Genomic DNA, 19,899 nt, shown 5'->3' with positions numbered 1-19,899 from the left:
AATTTAAGAATTAGTGTTTCCCGTCAATCTGTATTTTCTTCAAGAAAAAGCAAAAGTAATGCAGAATAACTATCTTTATATTGGTAACAACACAGTAATTTAGTGGACAACTTTAGTAAACTCAGGATGATCTATTCTCTTTAAAATATAGATATTGGGAGTTGCAGATTTAGCTTAATGGTTCAGTCCACAGTGGAAGGAAGGAAGGAAGGAAGGAAGGAAGGAAGGAAGGAAGGAAGGAAGGAAGGAAGGAAGGAAGGAAGGAAGGGGAAGGGAGGGGAGGGGAGGGGAGGGGGGCAGGCAGGCAGGCAGAAGAGAAGAAAAGGGAGAGGGGGAGCGGAAGGGAAGAAAGGAGGAAAAGAGGGAGAAATTGCCTCAGACTTCATAGCAAATATAAGTGTGGACTGTGGTCACAGTCATGCAAGAGTGTGTGTGTGTGTGTGTGCGCGCGCGCGCGCTCGCGCATGCACGTGTGTGTGCATCTGTGCATGCAGTGTGTTTAATGCGGTAAAATCAGTGATCAACTGAAACTAATTTTATTTCTATTCCCTCAAAATATCCTGTTTAGAACTACCAGTTTTCATTCCGTGGGCATGTATATGTGAAGATTAAGCATCTGGCTACTTTTCTGTAATTATAAGCAAGAGAGAATGGTGCCTAACATTTCCAGTACAAGATAAAAACACTGTAGCTTCCCAACTACACTTGCTCCAATTACCACTCCAGTGGAGAGTGTCCTGTATGAAATGCATTGGCTGAACAAAGCTAAACATTTCATTTAAATTTAATATGAAAAATGTTAAAGACAGAAGAGGCAAAGAAAATGGGAGGAGGAGAGAGCTCAGGAGGGAGGGAAAGGTGGAACACAGACATGATCAAACCATAAATAAGTTACACAAAGTAGCAAGCCCCCAACACTGAAAATAAGATGCTCACTCGTCTGTCCCCAACACAACATAAGCACTGGACTGTGTTACAGATCTGCATTCAGTAGTAGTCGTCCACGGAGTCATGTATGGGAAGGGACATGAGACAGAGTGCTCTGCAGAAGCACAGGGACAGGGCAAGGATACAAGAGCATCAGCAGACACGCCTGCCAATAAACTGCCTTTAACTGGTTGGTGAGCTACTAGAAATCAAAAGGTAACCAAGTTACAACCTCCATATACTTTACTTTAGTAAGTCTTGTATGAGGTGAGATGATTTTACTTACATGGAAACTGGAAGGCTTATGATAAAGCAAGTAAAATCTTTTAACAATTTGAAACTTATCTACAATCTGTCCTGAGGTGACCAGAGTTGAATTTGACATTATCACTAATAAATGTAGAGACTTAACAATGTAATCTGAATTAAAAACCATTTCAGAACTTATTGTGGCTGCTGTTTCTATGAAAACACCACTTTGTTAATGAGACATGTTCCTCCAACATGCTAAAGAAACTGTGCACACAAACATGACTGAAGCACCGCCTAGTCCTCTCCTCATGCAGTGATCACCTATGCTCTCCACCTCAGCGTCTTCCTGCAGTTTCTACATACTCTGTCTTCTATTTCTCTCACTACTCTGAGTTTCTACACAGCTAGGGAGAAGGGAGAAGCCCTGTCTTCTCCTAACACTTTCCTCATCACCATGGTCACTGTCTGCACAAGTGCACTCGCCTTCCAATAGTACTTGAAAACCCTGGACATTTTAAGCAGTGTAAGGACGGAATTTTACAAACTCTTTCTGACCTTCAACCCCTACTCACATTGCTTCCTGAAGTATTCTGCTTGAGATATACCCTGGTCGACCATCTATCAATGGCTCTTGGTTCCTTTCTGTCCTTCTAGTTTAACAAAAGTACAGGAGTGCACTATCTCCAGGTACAATGTACTCCTGGATGCTAGAAAAAGCATTCACAAACAACTGACCTTCACTAACTAATCCAATCCTTCTGAAAGCCAAAGGGCTCCCATCTATCTTTTTCCTTTTTAACAACATTTTAAAAAGGCCTTAAAATGGATATATCAGCTAACATAAAAATTAATTTTAAAAACAATTATTACTTAGTTTTTAACTCTGAAAGTGCTAAAATAACAGAGAAATAATGCATGTGGTGGACATTTATTTCTAAGTCCCTGGACTTGCCAAACTGAATGCTAGTAAACTGTAGTCTGGCAAATCCCAGAATTCAAGACAGTGGGGATAACTGTGAGCTTCACAGTTCAGATCTCAACTCAACTATTACATTCTAGTTCACAAAGCCTACTTATCTTCCCTAAACTTCAATCTGCCACTTTGTCAGTATTACAACAGTTCTTACATTTGTTGCCTGAAAGCACTATTATGTTAAATGCAGTGATTCATAAAAAAATTTTTTAGTTTATTAGTAAGTTCTATAAAGTGACAGGCACAAAAAGAATGCATAAAAATGCCTGTCACTCCAGGTATGATAGCATTTAATCCAGTACATGAGAAGCAGAAGACCTCTGAGTTCAAGGTCAATCTGGTCTAGTGAGTTCAGGTCAGGGCTACACAATGAGACCCTGTCTCAAACAAAACCAAACAAATATTGGCCACTACCCAATCATCACACACACACACACACACACACACACTCTCTCTCTCTCTCTCTCTCTCTCTCTCTCTCTCTCTCTCTCTCTCTCTCTCTCTCATACACACACACAGTTACATAAAAAATACTGAGACATCATTATTCTTTGGAAATACTCAAAACTAAAAACATAAAAATAACTCAAAATTAATTATCTGAAAGTTCAGCACAGTGGTATACAACTATTATCCCAGCATGAGGCAGAAGGATCAAAAGTTAGAAGCCAACTAAACTACCTGGTAAGACTATGTGTCAAAAATAATAATAATAATAATAATAATAATCAAAATAATAATAATACTGATATGATGGCTGAAAGCATGGGAATAGAAAATAAATAATTTGGAAAAAATAATCCTCTTCCTGGGGAATTCCAAAGAAAAACCCACTTGTTTTTTATTTTGTGTTTGTGATGGTTTGTATATGCTTGGTCCAAGGAGTGGCACTATTAGAAGGTGTGGCCTTGTTGGAGTAGGTGTGTCACTGTGGGTGTGGGCTATAAGACCCTCACCCTAGCCGCTTAGAAGTCGTCTTCCACTACCAGCCTTAAGATGAAGATGTAGAACTCTCAGCTCCTTTCACACCATGCCTGCCTGGACACTGCCATGCCTTGATGCTAATGGACCGAACCTCTGAACCTTTAAGCCAGCCCCAGTTAAATGTTCTCCTTTATAAGACAAGACTTGCCTTGGTCATGGTGTCTGTTCACAGCAGTAAACCCTGACTAAGACAGTGTTACATAAATAATTTGTGAAAAGCAAATTCAATAGCATGAGATAAACATAAAAATGTACCAATAAACTTCAAAACCATAAACCCTGTAAACTAACTAAAAAACCAAAACAGAAGAGATAATACAAGTAAATAACGCTTTACTTGTAAATAAGTAGCAGGTCTCATTTCTATGTGTAGACGCCTTCCCTCCCTTCAAAAGCCCTCCTGACACTTACTCACCCTTTTCCAAGTAAGACCTTGGTGCCCATGGTGGGTCCTCTTCGGCGTAAGGATCGCTGTACTCAACCACAGCTGCTTCCTCCTCTTCGTAGTCCTCTGGAGGAGGTGGTGGAGGTGGGGACTCATCGAACACTGGCTCATCCACAGGAGGTGGTGGAGGTGGTGTATCTGAAACTAAGAATGTATCAAGCTGACAACAAACAATGTATTATGTAAAATTCAACATTTATCTCAACTTCTAGATTCATTAAATATAAAACCATAAATCTAGACTTGAAAATAATGATCTTTCAGATAAAGAATGGGCAAGAGTAGTTTTCCCACCATGATGTTTTAAATCTTCAAGCATGCCTTTTCCCTCCCATTTGAGTCAGTTGATGGTGCTGAATGAGTTTTGGCCAAAATACTTACAGTTAATTGGGCCTCCAGAACCTTTCAGTAATATACATAATCACTTTTCTAAAAGAAATGAGTACAATATAATGGGCTTTACACTTGTTACCAGAAATATTGATAACTTGGATAATTACAAACACATAAAAAGTAAAATGAGTCAAAAGTTCACAAGTTTTTCCAATTTGCTACATTGTTCTCAATAAAATTGAGGTTTTCACTATATAAAACAATCAAAGTCACAATCCTACTGCCTCAGCCTCCCAAAGGGTGAAATTGTAGGGATCCACCACACTGCCAGCCTAATTTTTGTTAAGCAGGGAGGGAAAAAAAAAATCACTAATAACTTTGGAAGTTCAACCACTAAAACATTTTGTTGATGAACTAGTTTTGTTTTTAACTAATTCAGGCTTAGTGATTATTTGAAATTTCTTGAGACTACATGTCCATACCTATTATTAGAACTTAAAATATGCCCTGAACAGAGGTGATCTGAGAATCAGTCTCACCATATTATAGCATGTAAAAGAATCATCTGCAAACCCAGAACTCAAAGCTTTCAATGTACACTTCTAACACAACAAAGTAAAGCACACCTGTATTTACCAGCCTTAGTTCTACCCCCAGCACTACTCTTACTTTATAAGTACCAGGACTGTTTCATAAAACTCTCTGAGCAATCCTGTTTTAATCTCAATCTACTGACAGTCAGAGATGTCCAACACCAGTCTGCTATTCAGAGTTCTCCCACAGGTGGAGCCATTCTGTACTTAGATGCTTTATAAAATAAAAATTCAACTACTAAAAATTCTGTATTCCTATGGGACTTGGGGTTTTTTTTTCCTTGGGGGTGAAGTGCTCACTGTGTAGCCTAGGCTGGTCTGGAATGTGTACCTGGCACTAGTCCTATGTTGTTTAAAAACAAACAAACAAATGAGAGGAAAAAAAAACCACATATCTGTAAACAGATCCTTTATTTGAATTTAATGTTTTTCATACACTGAGATTAAAAACAGCAGTAAAAATTTTAAATGTTTATAAGAAGAGTTAATAACTGCATAAAATCCAAGGAACCTTCAGAAAAATCAGAGAAATTGTGTTATAAAATTACACAAGATACATATACTGTTAATTTTCACCTTCTCTGTAACAGCCTCAGAGCCAGCTGAAAAAGACTGCCACAAGTTACTGTTTTACTTGTGTGTACGCCAGCTATACAGCTAGTGTTGCATAATACATTAGTTCACTTAATCTTTCCCTTGAAGAGCTTTTTGGGGTTTTTTGTATTTGCTTTTATTTTATTTTATTTTATTTATTTATTTTTTTTTTTTTTGCAATTCTAGGGCTCAACTCAAGATCCTTACACACCTTACATTCTACATAAACCCTCTAAAACTACACTCCCATGCCAAGATGCTGTTTTTAATCTTAATTTTATAAATGTGAAAAGAAGCTTCCCCAAGATTGTTACTATAGCAATAGATGGAAAAGCATCTCTGCCCATTATCTTAGAAGCTACCCTACTACCAGACAAAACCTGTACCACATAAGCCACACTTCATTATCAATAAGGAGCCTCGTGTGGCTAGGACTCAGGCTCTCACTGAGAGGAGTATGGGGGAATGTCACCCAGGATGTGAACAACCAAACTGACTTAGTGTGATGCTATAAGAAATTATAGTAGCATGCATCATCATGGACCAAATTCTTTATGTGGAGCCAAGAAAGGCTTCCTGAGATATGATAGATGAGTCAAGTTAATGGCTGGGGTAGTTAAGTATAGAAGAAGACAGGCTTACACACACACACACACACACACACACACACACACACACACACACACACACACACACAAAAACCTGTCTCATAAAAAAAAGACTCACCTAAAATAGGAAAGGCAGAGGAAAGGATGGCTGAGTTTATGCTCTACTCACTGAATAAGAGGGGTGCCAACATATGAGAACTTTTTAAAAAAAGATAAAAGGAACAAATCTGTGTTTTTTATCACAGTGTAAGTGGTTAATATGACTGGTTCCAACTGACTCCAGACTATTCCACATATTAAATTTAGTGCAAAGAATATGTTAGTTCCATATCTTTAAAATAATGCTTTAAAAATCTTATGATGATTCTTTTTTTAAGATTTATTTATTTTTATTTATAAGCACACTGTAGCTGTCTTCAGGCACACCAGAAGAGGACATCAGATCCCATTACAGATGGTTGTGAGCCACCATGTGGTTGCTGAGATTTGAACTCAGGACCTCTGGAAGAGCAGTCAGTGCTCTTAACTGCTGAGCCATCTCTCCAGCCCAAGAATAAGTCTTAAATATTCTCACCCCTCATGATGATTCTAAAAGTGCACATCTTTCTACAGTGCATGATTTGAAGATAAAAAAAAACACTCATTTGAATGTATAAGTCCTGCCACAACTGTTAATTCTGTCCCAGCCTTCTGTGACTGGGAACCAGGTTCAACACTGGGAAGAGTATAGAGTAAAAATGTCACCATACCTCATACAACAGAAAAAAGAAAGATATGACAGGAAGGAGGTTAAGATTCCTTGTCCCAGGGGCTGGGGATTTAGCTCAGTGGTAGAGTGCTTACCTAGGAAGCGCAAGGCCCTGGGTTCGGTCCCCAGCTCCGAAAAAAAGAACCAAAAAAAAAAAAAAAAAAAAGATTCCTTGTCCCAAAGGAACAAGTTATGAATAGGAAGTGGCTTTTAAAATATTAACAATGCTGCTATAATAGTGATCTACAATTATCTACTCAAGTGACAACTAAGTCTTGAACACGAATCAAGTACTTAAATAACATTAAATTAAATACTTCTACTTACCAAATATTTTTTTTTCCTTTTTCTTTTTTTCGGAGCTGGGGACCAAACCCAGGGCCTTGCGCATGCTAGGCAAGCGCTCTACCACTGAGCTAACTCCCCAACCCCCTTACCAAATATTTTTGATGTTTTCTACTAACCCTCTACCTTGCACAAATTACTAGAAAAGTTAATGACAACTAGTCCATAATCCTGTTCATCTTTAAAATATGGATTATTTTTGAAGGAAAAAATTCTGATAGATTATTAATCTGGCTGGTACTCTCTAAAATATTTGAAATAATTTGTTCAAATTGAGCAACATTTCAAAGAACATGTGGTAGCAAGGGAACGATGGAATTTTCCCAGGTAAATGCTCACCATATTAGTTGATTTAAAAAATAAAAATAATAAAAAAATAGAAAAACTTTTCCACTCATTATTCAACTATCTTCTTTAACCAATGAACTTAAACTGATCTGTGATGAGAAAATGTCATTCTCGATAGAATGACACTTCAAATAAATGTCGAACTCCAAAAAAGTCTAATCAGTCTGTACTTCAGGAAATTTTAAATGCAGTATGTTCTAGCCTACAGTTAACCTCTAAAGGTTATACCTTTTAATTGGCAAACGGTCACACACTAGACCAACTGACCATTGATAGGAAAAACATTTTCTCCCGAAGCCAGCATGGACCACACACAAGCCAAAGGAACGGTAGGCTGCAAAGGCCTAATTTTAAAAAATGAATATAGTTGGACATAAATGAAAATAGCCCTTACATTTAATAGAACATCTTTAAAAATTACAATCTTTTAAAGCTCACCGATACTCATAAAGTACCTTCTAATAAACAGATATAATGAAACTTTTAGAAACCGGCAAATACAAAAGTAAAAGGACTTGACACATTTAACCTTTGGGCACAGTGCTGGCTAGGGTTAGGTCAACTTGACAGTCATTTTGGAAGTGGGAACCTCATTTGAGAAAATGTTCCCACCAGACTGTCCTGTGGACAAGCTTGTGATGCATTTTCTTGATTAATAGGAGTTGGTGGTCAAGAGCGCTAAAAGAAAGCAGGCTGAGCAAGCCACGGGAGCAAGCCAGTAAGCAGCACTCCTCGATGCCCTCTGCATAAGCTCCTGCCTTTAATTTAAGTTCCTGCCCTATTTAGTTCCAGTCCTGACTTCCCCCAGTGATGGCCTGTTACCTGAAAGTGTAAGCAAAGTGTGATGTGTGGAAAGATGTGTAAATGAAATGAAACCTTTCTTCCCCAAGTGGCTTTTGCTTATGGTGTTTGATCACAGTAATAGAAACCCTGAGACAAGCACTAAGACTGAATTACAATCAGTTAAAATACAAACAAAATACAAAAAAGGAGGGCCCCAAAATGCCTGCTATCAGCCAGACCCTTTTCTAAGTGCCGGGGTACAGGCAGCATACAAAATTAGCAAAGCCCCTGCTCTGACAGATCGTATATTCTACTGTTAAATGTCTACTTCCAGGGAACCATAACAAGAGGCTATAATTATTTTCAGCCCAGGAGTGGTATCATCCACCCTTTATCTGTGTACTTGAGAGGTACACAGAGCTACTGTGGCCTGATGACACTGTATATCAAACTAATGTGCAATTTTACTTTTGGGGAGAGAGGGTAACTTTGTTTTTTAGATTTACTTATTTTATGTGAGTACACTGTAACTGTCTTCAGACACACCAGAAGAGGGCATCAGATCCTATTACAGATGGTTGTGAGCCACCATGTGGTTGCTGGGATTTGAACTCGGGATCTCTGGAAGAGCAGTCAGTGCTCTTAACCGCTGAGCCATCTCTCCAGCTCACAATTTTACTCTTGAACAAAGCACAGATTTGCACCTCTCCCACAATCACACAATAGTCAGAAATGCCTGTTAACTTCTGATTGCCTCAAAACCTATTATTAATAGCCTACTACTGACAAGCCTATTATTATAGTCAATTAACACATATTCTGCCACAAGTATTATGTACGTAAAAAATCATGAGAGATCACAATCAATCACACTCAAAACCTATCCCAACTACTGGCAGAAATTAAACCAGGGGTTGTACACAGTAGGCAACTGCTCTACCACCCGGTGATCCCTCACCCTCAGGGGAACATTCTTTTTACATGAATAAGCAATTTACTGGTTATGCAGGGATGAGGAGCCTGACCCTCTAATTTAAATAGACAGGAGTTCACAACAGTAATAGGTTACAGATGCTACAGTAGTGGAGAGCATCGTGAGGTTAATTTTATGCAGCTATGATTTCATTAACACTGCATCTTTACTTAAACCTTTGCTTACATTTCTACTACAAATGAGGTCATATGTGGCCTGTGAATTTTTTTATGCTTGAGTTTGATAAAATTTTAACTTTTTATAATAGATTTGTGGGCATTTTATGATAATAAAGGACAAACAGACTGTTTTACATATCAACAACACAATGTTTAACACTGACAAAATCTAAGGGGACCGAAACAATTCAAACCCATGTTATTTGCGGATCAACTGTAATCCCCTAAGTTTAGATTCCATGACATACAATTTTATGACTGATTAGCCCCTAAATCACCTATCACAGAAACTGTTCATTTCTTTCTGTGACAGACACTCATCATTAAATGTTGACGCAGCCCTCCCAATTAAAAAACGCAAATTTCCTTAATGCTTTCCCAGAAGAATCAATATACCAATAAAGTTAGCTATAGGACTATGCATGATTCAAAGCAGAACACAAATCAAAGAAAATTCACTGCCAATGGATGGCTGCTTCTTGAGAGACAGACTGGCAAGTTGATCTGTGCCCTACTGTGGTGTAGTCCTTTTTATACTTGAAATGGGAGAATGATATACTCAGGCCATGTATAACTCATCTATGATCTAGTAATAGCAAACTAGGGTACCAGTTTGTTTAGGCAATTGAGAAATAAGCAGGATATTTCTTTGGTAATTAAGAGTATTTGCTCATGCAGTTTTTCTCTTACACTACAATTTTATGTCTGTTTGTTAGACCTTTACAACTATGTGGTGGTGGTGGTGGTGGTGGTGGTGGTGGTGGTGGTGGTGGTGGTGGTGGTGGTGGTGGTGGTGGTGGTGGTGGTGATGTGGTTTTGGTTATGGTCCTGGGATCTCATGGAAGCTAAACATGAGCTCTGAGTGAAACTTCCAGAAACTATCATTTTAAAGCAGAGAAATTTACCATAATTTAATCATATGTATGAATGTGAATATGTGAATGTGAGTGTCAGTGTCTGCAGAGGTGACAGATGTGGATCCATCCTGGAGCTGAAATCCAGGTCCTCTGCTAGAGGAGAGCACATTCTTAGTCAATGAGCTCTCTTCTAGTCTACCTCCATTACTTTATCATCGCTAGTAATTCATACAATGACCTACTCAAATATGTGAAGCATTAGTGAATGACTAGTCGGTCATATGTAAATTACATTCTATGCCTGGAATCTGATCTACAGCAGAAAGAAGACATAAACTTACTATTTTCTTGGACTCTGGCCACAAATCCCATTAAAGGTAACTGAGGAGTCACCTGTAGGATGGGAGGAGGAGGAGCAAGAGATACTGCAAAAACAAAAGGTGCGGAGGATGGGGTGAGGGCAAGTTATATAAAAAGGAAAGGATAGCACAATAAACATATAAAGGAGTACACCACTTTCCATGAATATCTGTCTCCTTACAGATCCACTTATGAGAGTAATTTTATGAACAAAACAATAAACTGAAGAGTTTTAGTAAGCTTTAAACAGCAGCAGGACACATTCATCCCACACCATCCACTCTAACGTGTAATGGGAACACGTCCTCATCGTATCTATTGCAAATGTGTTCTTTAAAAATTTCTGTTAATTATCATGAATAGTTTCATTGATTGTTTTAAATGTTTGTCAGTATAAGAGAAAAACCTGACATCCCAACAACCTAAACAGGCTTTTTATTATCCCAAGAACAAATATCAGGCATTAGTTGGTTCTTCATTTAGTTAAACAAATATGACCTGAGTTCTTACTGAGGGGCAAGGCCTCTGCTGGAAGACTAATTATCAGAACCTTTCACTAAGAACCAGGTGCTGTTACTGCAGTTTGTTTTAAAATCCAATTCATCAAATTTCCTCCTTGAGCCTACAGAAAACGCCACTGCTCTTCCAAGGCTGCATTCCTCCATCTCAAATGCATGGCACAGTATAGGAGTAGTGTAAGCCTTCAACAGATATTTATGTATAAACAAACAAGGCAAATACCTAAATAAGTTCTGAAGGTTAACTCTACAGTTAGTTTCCTTGAGAAAGGGTATATACTATGATCTATGATATCCATATTACTAATAGGATTCCCTATTTGCTCCAAATTTCAAGTAACTAATAATACTAAGAAGATTCAACTGTTTTCATCACTCAAAGATATCTCTCTCTCTATCTCTCTCTCTCCTTCTCTCTCTCTCTCTTACACACACACACACATACACACACACATACATACACACACACACACACACACACACACACACACACCACCTTTGTCTACTTTTCCTAGAGACAATGCTGGTCACAGAGACAAGTAATACAGAAAATGGATCTCTTGGACAAGTTCTTGAAGAGATGTATGTATGTTAAGCAGACAGGAGGTGAGAAAGACAATCAAACTTAAGGAACCACGTTAGGAAAAAGGTTGAGAGGCATAAAATACCAGGAGCAAAGTTCACAAGACCAAAATGTTTTCTCTATCTCGCTAGTAGAAGATATGTTTAAAAATTAAACTGGCCATAGCTGGCAGTGGTAGCGCAGGCCTTTACTCCCAGCTCAGGAGGAAGAGGCAGGCAGATCTCCAAGTTTGAGAGACCAGCCTAGTCTACAGAGACTTCAAGGAGAGCCAGGGTTACATGGAGAACCCTATCCCAAATACAAAATAAATAAATAAACAATGCTGGAAAGAGTACTGTTTAGAGTACTTGCTGCTTCTTTACAGAGGACCTAACACCCACACGGTGGCTCACAACCATCTGTAAGTCTAGTTCCACGAATACAAAAACCCCTAGGACCTTCACAGGTTACCCAGCATGCATGTGGTACACATACATTTGTGTTGCCAAAACACTCAGACATAAAGTAAAGGTAAAATGTTTAGTAAAAAATCCCGGGGGGCTGGGGATTTAGCTCAGTGGTAGAGCGCTTACCTAGGAAGCGCAAGGCCCTGGGTTCGGTCCCCAGCTCCGAAAAAAAAAGAACCAAAAAAAAAAAAAAAAAAAATCCCAGAAAGATGAGTGTGTGGGCATGAAAAAGAGCTAAGTGTAAAAACCTAGGTAAAATATCAAGGCCTAGATGGAATGTTAAGGCCCAGATAACTGTTACCTGGCTAACCTGCCATTATGTTTCCCAGATGTTTCTGCTATTACTAGGAACCTTTTTTTTTAATGTACTTTTTTTGGGATATTTTATCTACATTTCAAATGTTATCCATCCCCTTTCCCGGCTTACCCTCCGCAAACCTCCATCCCTTCCCCCTCCCCCTGCTTCTATGAGGGTTCTCCTTCACCCACCCACACACTCCTGCCTTACCATGCTAGCATTCCCCTACACTGGGGAAACAAGCCTTCACAGGACCAAGGACCTCCCTTCCCACTGATGCCTGACAAGGCTATCCTCTGCTACATATGCAGCTGAAGCCATGGGTCCCTCCATGTACATACTCTTTGATTGGTTTGGTCCCTGGGAGCTCTGGGAGGTTTGGTTGGTTAATAGTGTTCTTCCTGTGGGGTTGCAAACCCCTTCAGCTCCTACAGTCCTTGCCCTAACTCCTCCATCGGGGTCCCTGCACTCAGTCGATGGTTGGCTGCAAGCATCCACATCTGTACTGGTCAGGCTCTGGCAGAGCCTCTCAAGAGATGGCACTAGGAAACTTTCTAATGCCAAGATTGATTAAATATTCTGTTGTGTCCTGTGCCCGTGGAAACCAATCACGGTAGAAGTCAGTAGAACTGTTTTGTCGTTACACACGGTAAGCTTGGACCCGAACCAACCACCTGACAAACAGCACTGCCTGTCTGCACCTGTGTATAAGCTTTCATGGTGTGAGCTGCGCCTGGGATGAACCCCATCAGGGGAGAGACCCCTGCATCAGTATAAGAAACTATCTGGAATAAGACTTCCATTCTGAGCAGTGGCTGAGTAAAGCTTAAGTTCCCAAGACTCCCTGAGAACTGACATCCTGCTTGGCAGAAAGAGACATGCACATAGGTAACTGACATCCTGGTGGACAAGTTAAGACATGAATGCTAGACGTGGCAAGTGCCCTGCCACAGCTGAGTTCCACACCCAAAGGGGGCAGGATAAGTGTACAACAAAGACAAGTTCCTAAGGAAATCCCCTATTTCTAAATCCTGATCAGTGAAATAACTTGGCATAGATGTTTGTAGATTTGGGGCTTAAGAAACCTGTAGGATCTTAACTCACGGTCAAGGTTCAGTTCCCAAATCTAGACCATCCCCTGGTTGACCAGTCCTGGGGCGTACATTCACTAAACCATCCCTGTCTGACTGAGATCCATGTTTCTGTGGTTTGTGAGGCAACAAACAGACTGATTTTTTAAGTCACTCTGCCACAAATTCTTAATGTTACATTTTCTGTTTAAATGCCATGATGAGATCCTTTGAATCTAATCCATAAATAGAATATAAAAAACAGATAATGCAACCCTACTTCACATAGTAATAGGAAAGACTTTTCTTCAAAAGCCTAATCTAAGCCTAGCACACAGCAAATCAAGGAAGGTTCCAGAAACAGAAAAAAATCAGTAACATTGTAGGTAAGCCAGCACAGGTAACTACTGACTTAATTAGCATAAAAAGGACAGGAAAGAGCAAAGGGACTCACATATTCTTTAGCCTGTAGGAGTAAAAGTAAAGAAGCTAATAACTCATTAACCTTGGTAATTGAGTACTGGAAAAGCACAGGGTAATAAAAAGATACTTGACATAGGGGGTGGAGATTTAGCTCAGTGGTAGAGCGCTTGCCTAGCAAGCACAAGGCCCTGGGTTCGGTCCCCAGCTCCGGAAAAAAAAAAAAAGATACTTGACATAATTGCTGCTAGATATTTCATCACACTGTGAACCCCAATATTGTATTATTTACTGGAAAAACCTGTTTTTAGCTGCAGTGTGTCTCAGCCCTAGCACACACCTTTATAATCCAAGAGCTTTCTGTTTATTGCAAACAGGATTAAATAAAGTCAACCAAAGGTCAAGAAGCAGAGCAAGCAACCAAAGCAACCAGCTGACAGCAAGTGAACATAGGATTATTAAGAAAAAAAAAAAAACATAGAGCAAGAGAGAGTCAGGAAGGATATAGAAACACACAGGAAGAAGGAAAGGACATTGATTTGAAAAGTTTTTTGAGACCATGAGAGAGGGGATTCCTTCTGGAATGTCAGCTGAGGTTCTTTCTCTGCCTTTCTAAGTATCCCAGCATCTGGCTCCTGAGTCTTCATTGGTAAAATCAAACAGATTTTCTTAAATGAAATGAAAGGCAACAAGAAAATCTGGTGGGATATATTAAAAATCAACCAGTCTAAAGTCAGGAGCTGTCAGGAGAGGGTAATGACTGATGGTGGGACAAGAGAAGCAAGAACAAGTACAAAGCAGGGGAACAGCTCAGCGGATCACTCCGTAGAGTGTCTAGATAGAAGGGAACCAGCATACCCTGCGAAACTGGCTCCTTCCTTCAAAAGATAACTTTAGTTAGGTTTTCCTTGACATCTCACTTCCTGGCAGTAAGACCTTGCCTCAGGAGATTGAGTCTACTGCTGACACAGCTACAAGATCTCTTTCAACAAGCAGCTAGACAACAGCTACAACAGAGAAACAGCAGCACTTGGCAATAGGACCACAGGAAAGAAGAACACTGCATGTGCATAGACATCCTGTGAGACCAAACATCTCCTGGTAGCAGGCACAAACTAACTAACTAACTAACTAACTAACTAACTAACTTCCTCTCAAAAAAATCTCTCTTCAGTTATTGTTTATCTACTAAGTAAAAACAATGATTTTTGTACTTGGATGGGGAGTACGTGCATAATCTTTACAACAGTCTTCTTTCATGGGCAAATTGATCTTATTAATTGGAGCAGGAATGTCAAGATGGAGTTTCTTTGTGTAGCCCTGGGTGTCCTAGAACTTACTCTGTAGTCTAGACTGGCCTCCAACTCAGATGCCTTTGCCTCCGGAGCACTGGGATTTAAGGCCTGCACCAACATAGCCCAGCTCAGATTATATTTAAGGATGAATATGCTTCTTTTCTAGACACAAGGCCATCATGTTTTTAAGAAGACCATCAAAAGCAGCCTTGCAAAAGTCAATTCCAGACCTTCCTAAAAAAGAATTACTCTGAAACAATAGTTTTTCTAAGCTACTTGGGAAATTTTCAAAAATTCATCTAACCAGAATTCAGTTCTACCTGGTTCTGTGCATTCCTGTGATCAGAAAAGATTGGCAAGTAGAAGCTGGGCACAGCTCACAGTAGAGCATATGCTTCGTATGCCAAAGGCTTTTATTCCATCCTCATTAACAAAACAAAAATGGGAAGCAACCTTATAAACTTGTATGTTCCCATTATTTATCCAAGATGACTCCTTATATGATAAGACCTTTACCTTGGAACCACTGAAAGGTCTGAATTTAGAATGAGTTACATTATTTTTCTTAAAAATACAATGGTGACAGGCTAGAGACATGGTTCAGTCGATAAGAGCACTTGCTCCAGAGGACTCAGGTTCAATTATCAGGACCTGCATGGTAGTTCGCTATTCCAATTCAGTGGGTCCAGTTCTGGCACCTATGGGTAACATACATTAACATATATGCAAGAAAACACCATACACATTAAATAAAATGAAAAAAAATACAGTGGTGTAGTGAGAAAAGAGATTTACCAGGTGGCTGAGATTCTAGAGAGACCTTAAACTGAGCATCAATGAGACTACTATTATGTATACAACAAGATTCGATACTAAAAGTAAAAGGCATTCCCAACAAAACAGACTTTAAGGATAAATGTGCTGGTGAAACAGACTTTACAAGCCTTAAGTTTCCTGCTGACTTATGGTCTTATGAAGCATCATTGAGATCTGATACTTCAGACATCCAATTCAATAGCATTTAAACCAATGATGTGAGACTTTTTTATCTTATTTTTACAAGCTTTATAAATATTCTTATAAAAAGGTAAAATAAACATAATAAGAATTGCTTCTGGGGCTGGAAAGATGGCTCAGCAGTTAAGAACACTAACTATTCTTTCCAGAGGTCCTAAGTTCAATTCCCAGCACCTACATGGTGGCTCATGACTATCTGTAATGGGATCCGATGCCCTCTTCTGGTGTGTCTGAAGACAGCTACAGTGTACTCATGTGCATAAAATAAATAAATAAATCTTTAAAAACAAAAAAGGCTGTAGTTCTTGGATGTCCACAGATAAGCAGTATCATTTTTTTAAAAAACTACTTCTGAATTCAATGAACAACATTATGTTTAGTTATTACATATTAAATTTAGTTGGTATTTTATATTCCAAGGAGGAAAATAACTGATGCAATTTATTTCAAACTATATTTCTTTAAAATAAATATCAACCTAGAACAAGGAAAATTTAAAAAATAATTTGAGTAATTAGTATTAGGAAGCTATCTAATGATACAACTGGGGTTACCAAAGAACTGATAACCTTGTCATCTCAGAACATTCTTTTTTTTTAATTGATTGATTGACTGATTGATTGATTGATTGATTTAGTATGTATGAGTACACTATAGCTGTCTTCAGACACACGGGAAGAGGGCATCAGATCTCATTACAGATGGTTGTGAGCCACCATGTGGTTGCTGGAAATTGAACTCAGGACCTCTGGAAGAGCAGACAGTGCTCTTAACCGCTGAGCCATCTCTCAAGCCCCAGAACATTCTTTTTAATTACATCATTTGATACTTTTTCAAATACAAAGTCAGCAAAAGCTGTTATGCCAAAAAACAAAACAAAAATAGGAATTTAAACCTAGCTGATGATGACTTACAGTCCAAAAATATACTTTGCATTTAATAGTCAATACTAAGGATCTATTTGTTTTACCTGGTCAAATGGGAATGTACTTAAGACTTTTTAGCTGTGGGGCTTTTGGTTTGGTCTGGTCCTCTCCTAGGAACTATCTAAAATAGCACTCAAACACAGCTTCTGGCTAAGGCTCCTTTTTTTTTTTTTCCTTTTTCTTTTTTTTCCGGAGCTGGGGACTCAACCCAGGGCCTTGCACTTGCTAGGCAAGAGCTCTACCACTGAGCTAAATCCCCAACCCCCTGGCTAAGGCTCCTTATTTAGTATGCAGTGTCAAGCTCTAGTCTGCTGCGGAGTTGTGCTGTTCTGCCTAACCTCCTGCCCTTAGAGACTAGGATGCAGCACCACTCATGCTAGCATTGCTTTTCACTGCTTTTTTGTATATCCCTGGAAGGAAAAGAGTTTAAACACTTTAAGATCATAAAGCTTCTAGTTTAAGAAACACTAGTTATTGAAAGTTAATTGCTATAAACGGCTTCATACTTGAAAATTGTGATTAATGTCTTATTAACTAGGTTTGTTATATGTGTTTAAATGTATATATAATAACCATATGTAGATATATATGCATTCTTTAATAACAAGATGCTTTATATTCTTAAAGAAGACATAACTAGTAACTATATTTCTCTAACTCTTCACTGTTGGCAAATAAATCTAAATATCAGTTTCTTGATTTTATAAGCAGAGACCCAAGTGTTTCAGTTATGTTCTAATGAAGGTTTCCTTCAGTAACTTGCTTCTAAAATGCTCTCAGTGGAATACAATACCTTCTAGCTTGAACTTGGCACTCTCATTCCATGCTTTATCCCTGTTAGCCTGCCCTTTATCAGACTCAAAACAAACTGTACATTAGTGGGAATGCTGTCAAACTTACACCCTACAGAACCCCACTGCCATGTCAAACTTCATTCTTCAGAAGCATGCATCCATGGCAAAGCTCTGACTGAAAAATATGGGCTCATACGGGCATCATGTTCACAAAATGATTCACTAAGCATTAAGTCTTACCAAAGAACTGTCAAAGAACAAAGACATGCGTGGGGTTGAGGTACAGGACAAAGACAACATCTGCCCAGCACACTCAAGGATCATGGTTCAAATGCCACAGACTTCTCCCTCTAGAGGAACAATAGTTTTGTTCTGTTTTCTAAATTAGGTTTAAAAAGCACTCTGATTAACAGAGCAATTGTCTTCTTTAAAGTTACCAAATTCTAAAAGAAGAAACTTAGAATACAGAAAATACAGTCACAACTGAGCTACTTCTCATAGCCCCAAGAATTCCAATTCACCTTAGTTCCTTGAGTGTGTAAAATACTTAAGATTAAAATCCCTACCTAATGATTTAATTTTACTTTAAAATATATTTGGCATATATGAATCTGATTGAAATATGAAATCTTTAGTGCATTAGAGATACAAGCCTAACACTAACATTAGAGCACTTGCCTAACACAAAACCCTAGACTCAATCCTTAGGACTTAAAAATTAAATACATGAAACACGTATTTAAACATGTGTCAAATCTTACCTATATAGGTCTCATAGAACTACTGAATATATACATGCAGAATAAAATATTCCTTCCATATTCTTACTAAGTTCTTTGTACATCTGTTATCAAAGCTGCAACCCAACCTCATTATGGATTTAACCATTTTGGATTAACATCATTGTTTCACACCTTTAAGTAAAGTAAGAAAAGGACTATATGCGGTACTTTACAAATACCCAATAGAGCTAGCCCATCTTTCACGAAACTATTAAGTAAGCTGTAACTAATAAACTAAAACTGAAGGACGAAATAAACAATGCATGTAACGGCCAGCCGTGAGATCATGCACCCTACTCAGGAGGGTAAGGCAGGAGAAAGATGTGAAACCACAAATTCAAAACCTGTCTAAATAAGATATTATATCTTTTAAAGTGGGAGAGAGTAATTTCAGAAAAAAAATACTTCTAATGCAAATTTGGAAAACACAACTAGAAGCAGAATATGTGATATATTCTGGCAATATTTAAGATGAAAATAAATTTTAAGAAAAAACAGCCTAAAACACTAAGCATGAAAAGACTAATATTTCAATCAAGGCATTTAGGTGGCTATAACTGCATTTTGCACTGACTAAACTACAAATACAGCATCCAATATATGAGAGGAGCCCGGAACAGCGGAAAACTTGGAAAAAGAAAGAAAGGTTTCATTTGATATTCAACAGTATTTTTGAACAATTTTCTCAGAACACTACATAAAGACCAACAAGGACTCCAACACCAGCATATCTTATACTATAATAAAGTCTTCCCTTCCTCCTTTTTCCCCTCTACCAAAACCAGAGACGGCCTATCAGGTGAAAACAAAAAGAAAAAGAAAAACCAAAAATCCTTTTAATTTGAAGGTCAATAGGACATGACAATAGAAAAAGCATGAAATACAGAATCAAAAAATACTGAATGGCACACACTTTCAATGCCAGCACTCAAAGGCCAGGGCAGGCAGATCTCTGAGTTCAAGGCCAGCATGGTCCACAGAGCTACATCTAGGACAGCCAGCTCCACAGAGAACCCTATCTTGAAAAACAAGCAAACAAAAAAAACACCTTGACTTTGGTTTCACGGTCAAAATATATATGACTGATCACCAATATTGGGACTGAGAGATGTTCAGCAATTAAGTTCACAACTGTTCTTTCCTGAGGACCAAAACTCAATCAATTCCCAGCATCCACAACTATCTGTATGTCCAGTTTTAGGAGATACAACTCGCTCTTCTGGCTTCTGTGGGCATTAGGAATATACATGGTACACAAACATATCTACTTGCAAGCAAAACACCTATATATACATAAAATAAAATAAAAAAATAAGTTATTTAAAAACTATCACCAATTTTATTTTCTATATGTGAATCAAATGAGATAACAGATAAAAAGAAAGTCATTTTTTTCTTTTGCAAGTTTCTAAAGAACATAATTAAGGTTTTACTAACAGGTAGCAGCC

The 19,899-nt window shown here is 38.5% G+C and overlaps 1 protein-coding gene across 50 annotated transcripts in view; it reads right to left on the bottom strand.

Annotated features, from left to right (window-relative positions):
- The window catches only part of Abi2 (abl-interactor 2), a 169,821-nt gene that overhangs the window by 96,453 nt on the left and 53,469 nt on the right, over positions 1 to 19,899 (bottom strand). For 26 of the 50 annotated variants that reach the window (XM_087564924.1, XM_087564948.1, XM_087564926.1 and 23 more), the window contains 2 exon segments: positions 10,284 to 10,367; positions 3,552 to 3,725 (listed from right to left, as the gene is read on the bottom strand). In XM_087564924.1, the coding sequence (XP_087421050.1) occupies positions 3,552 to 3,725; positions 10,284 to 10,367 (258 nt within the window). 50 annotated transcript variants of the gene reach the window in all.

Source organism: Rattus norvegicus, chromosome 9 (assembly GCF_021556685.1).
Source record: "Rattus norvegicus strain SHRSP/BbbUtx chromosome 9, alternate assembly SHRSP_T2T, whole genome shotgun sequence".
In the NCBI taxonomy this organism is placed as follows: domain Eukaryota; kingdom Metazoa; phylum Chordata; class Mammalia; order Rodentia; family Muridae; genus Rattus; species Rattus norvegicus.
Note: the sequence above shows the minus strand (reverse complement) of the source record. Positions and strands in the feature narration are given on the sequence as shown.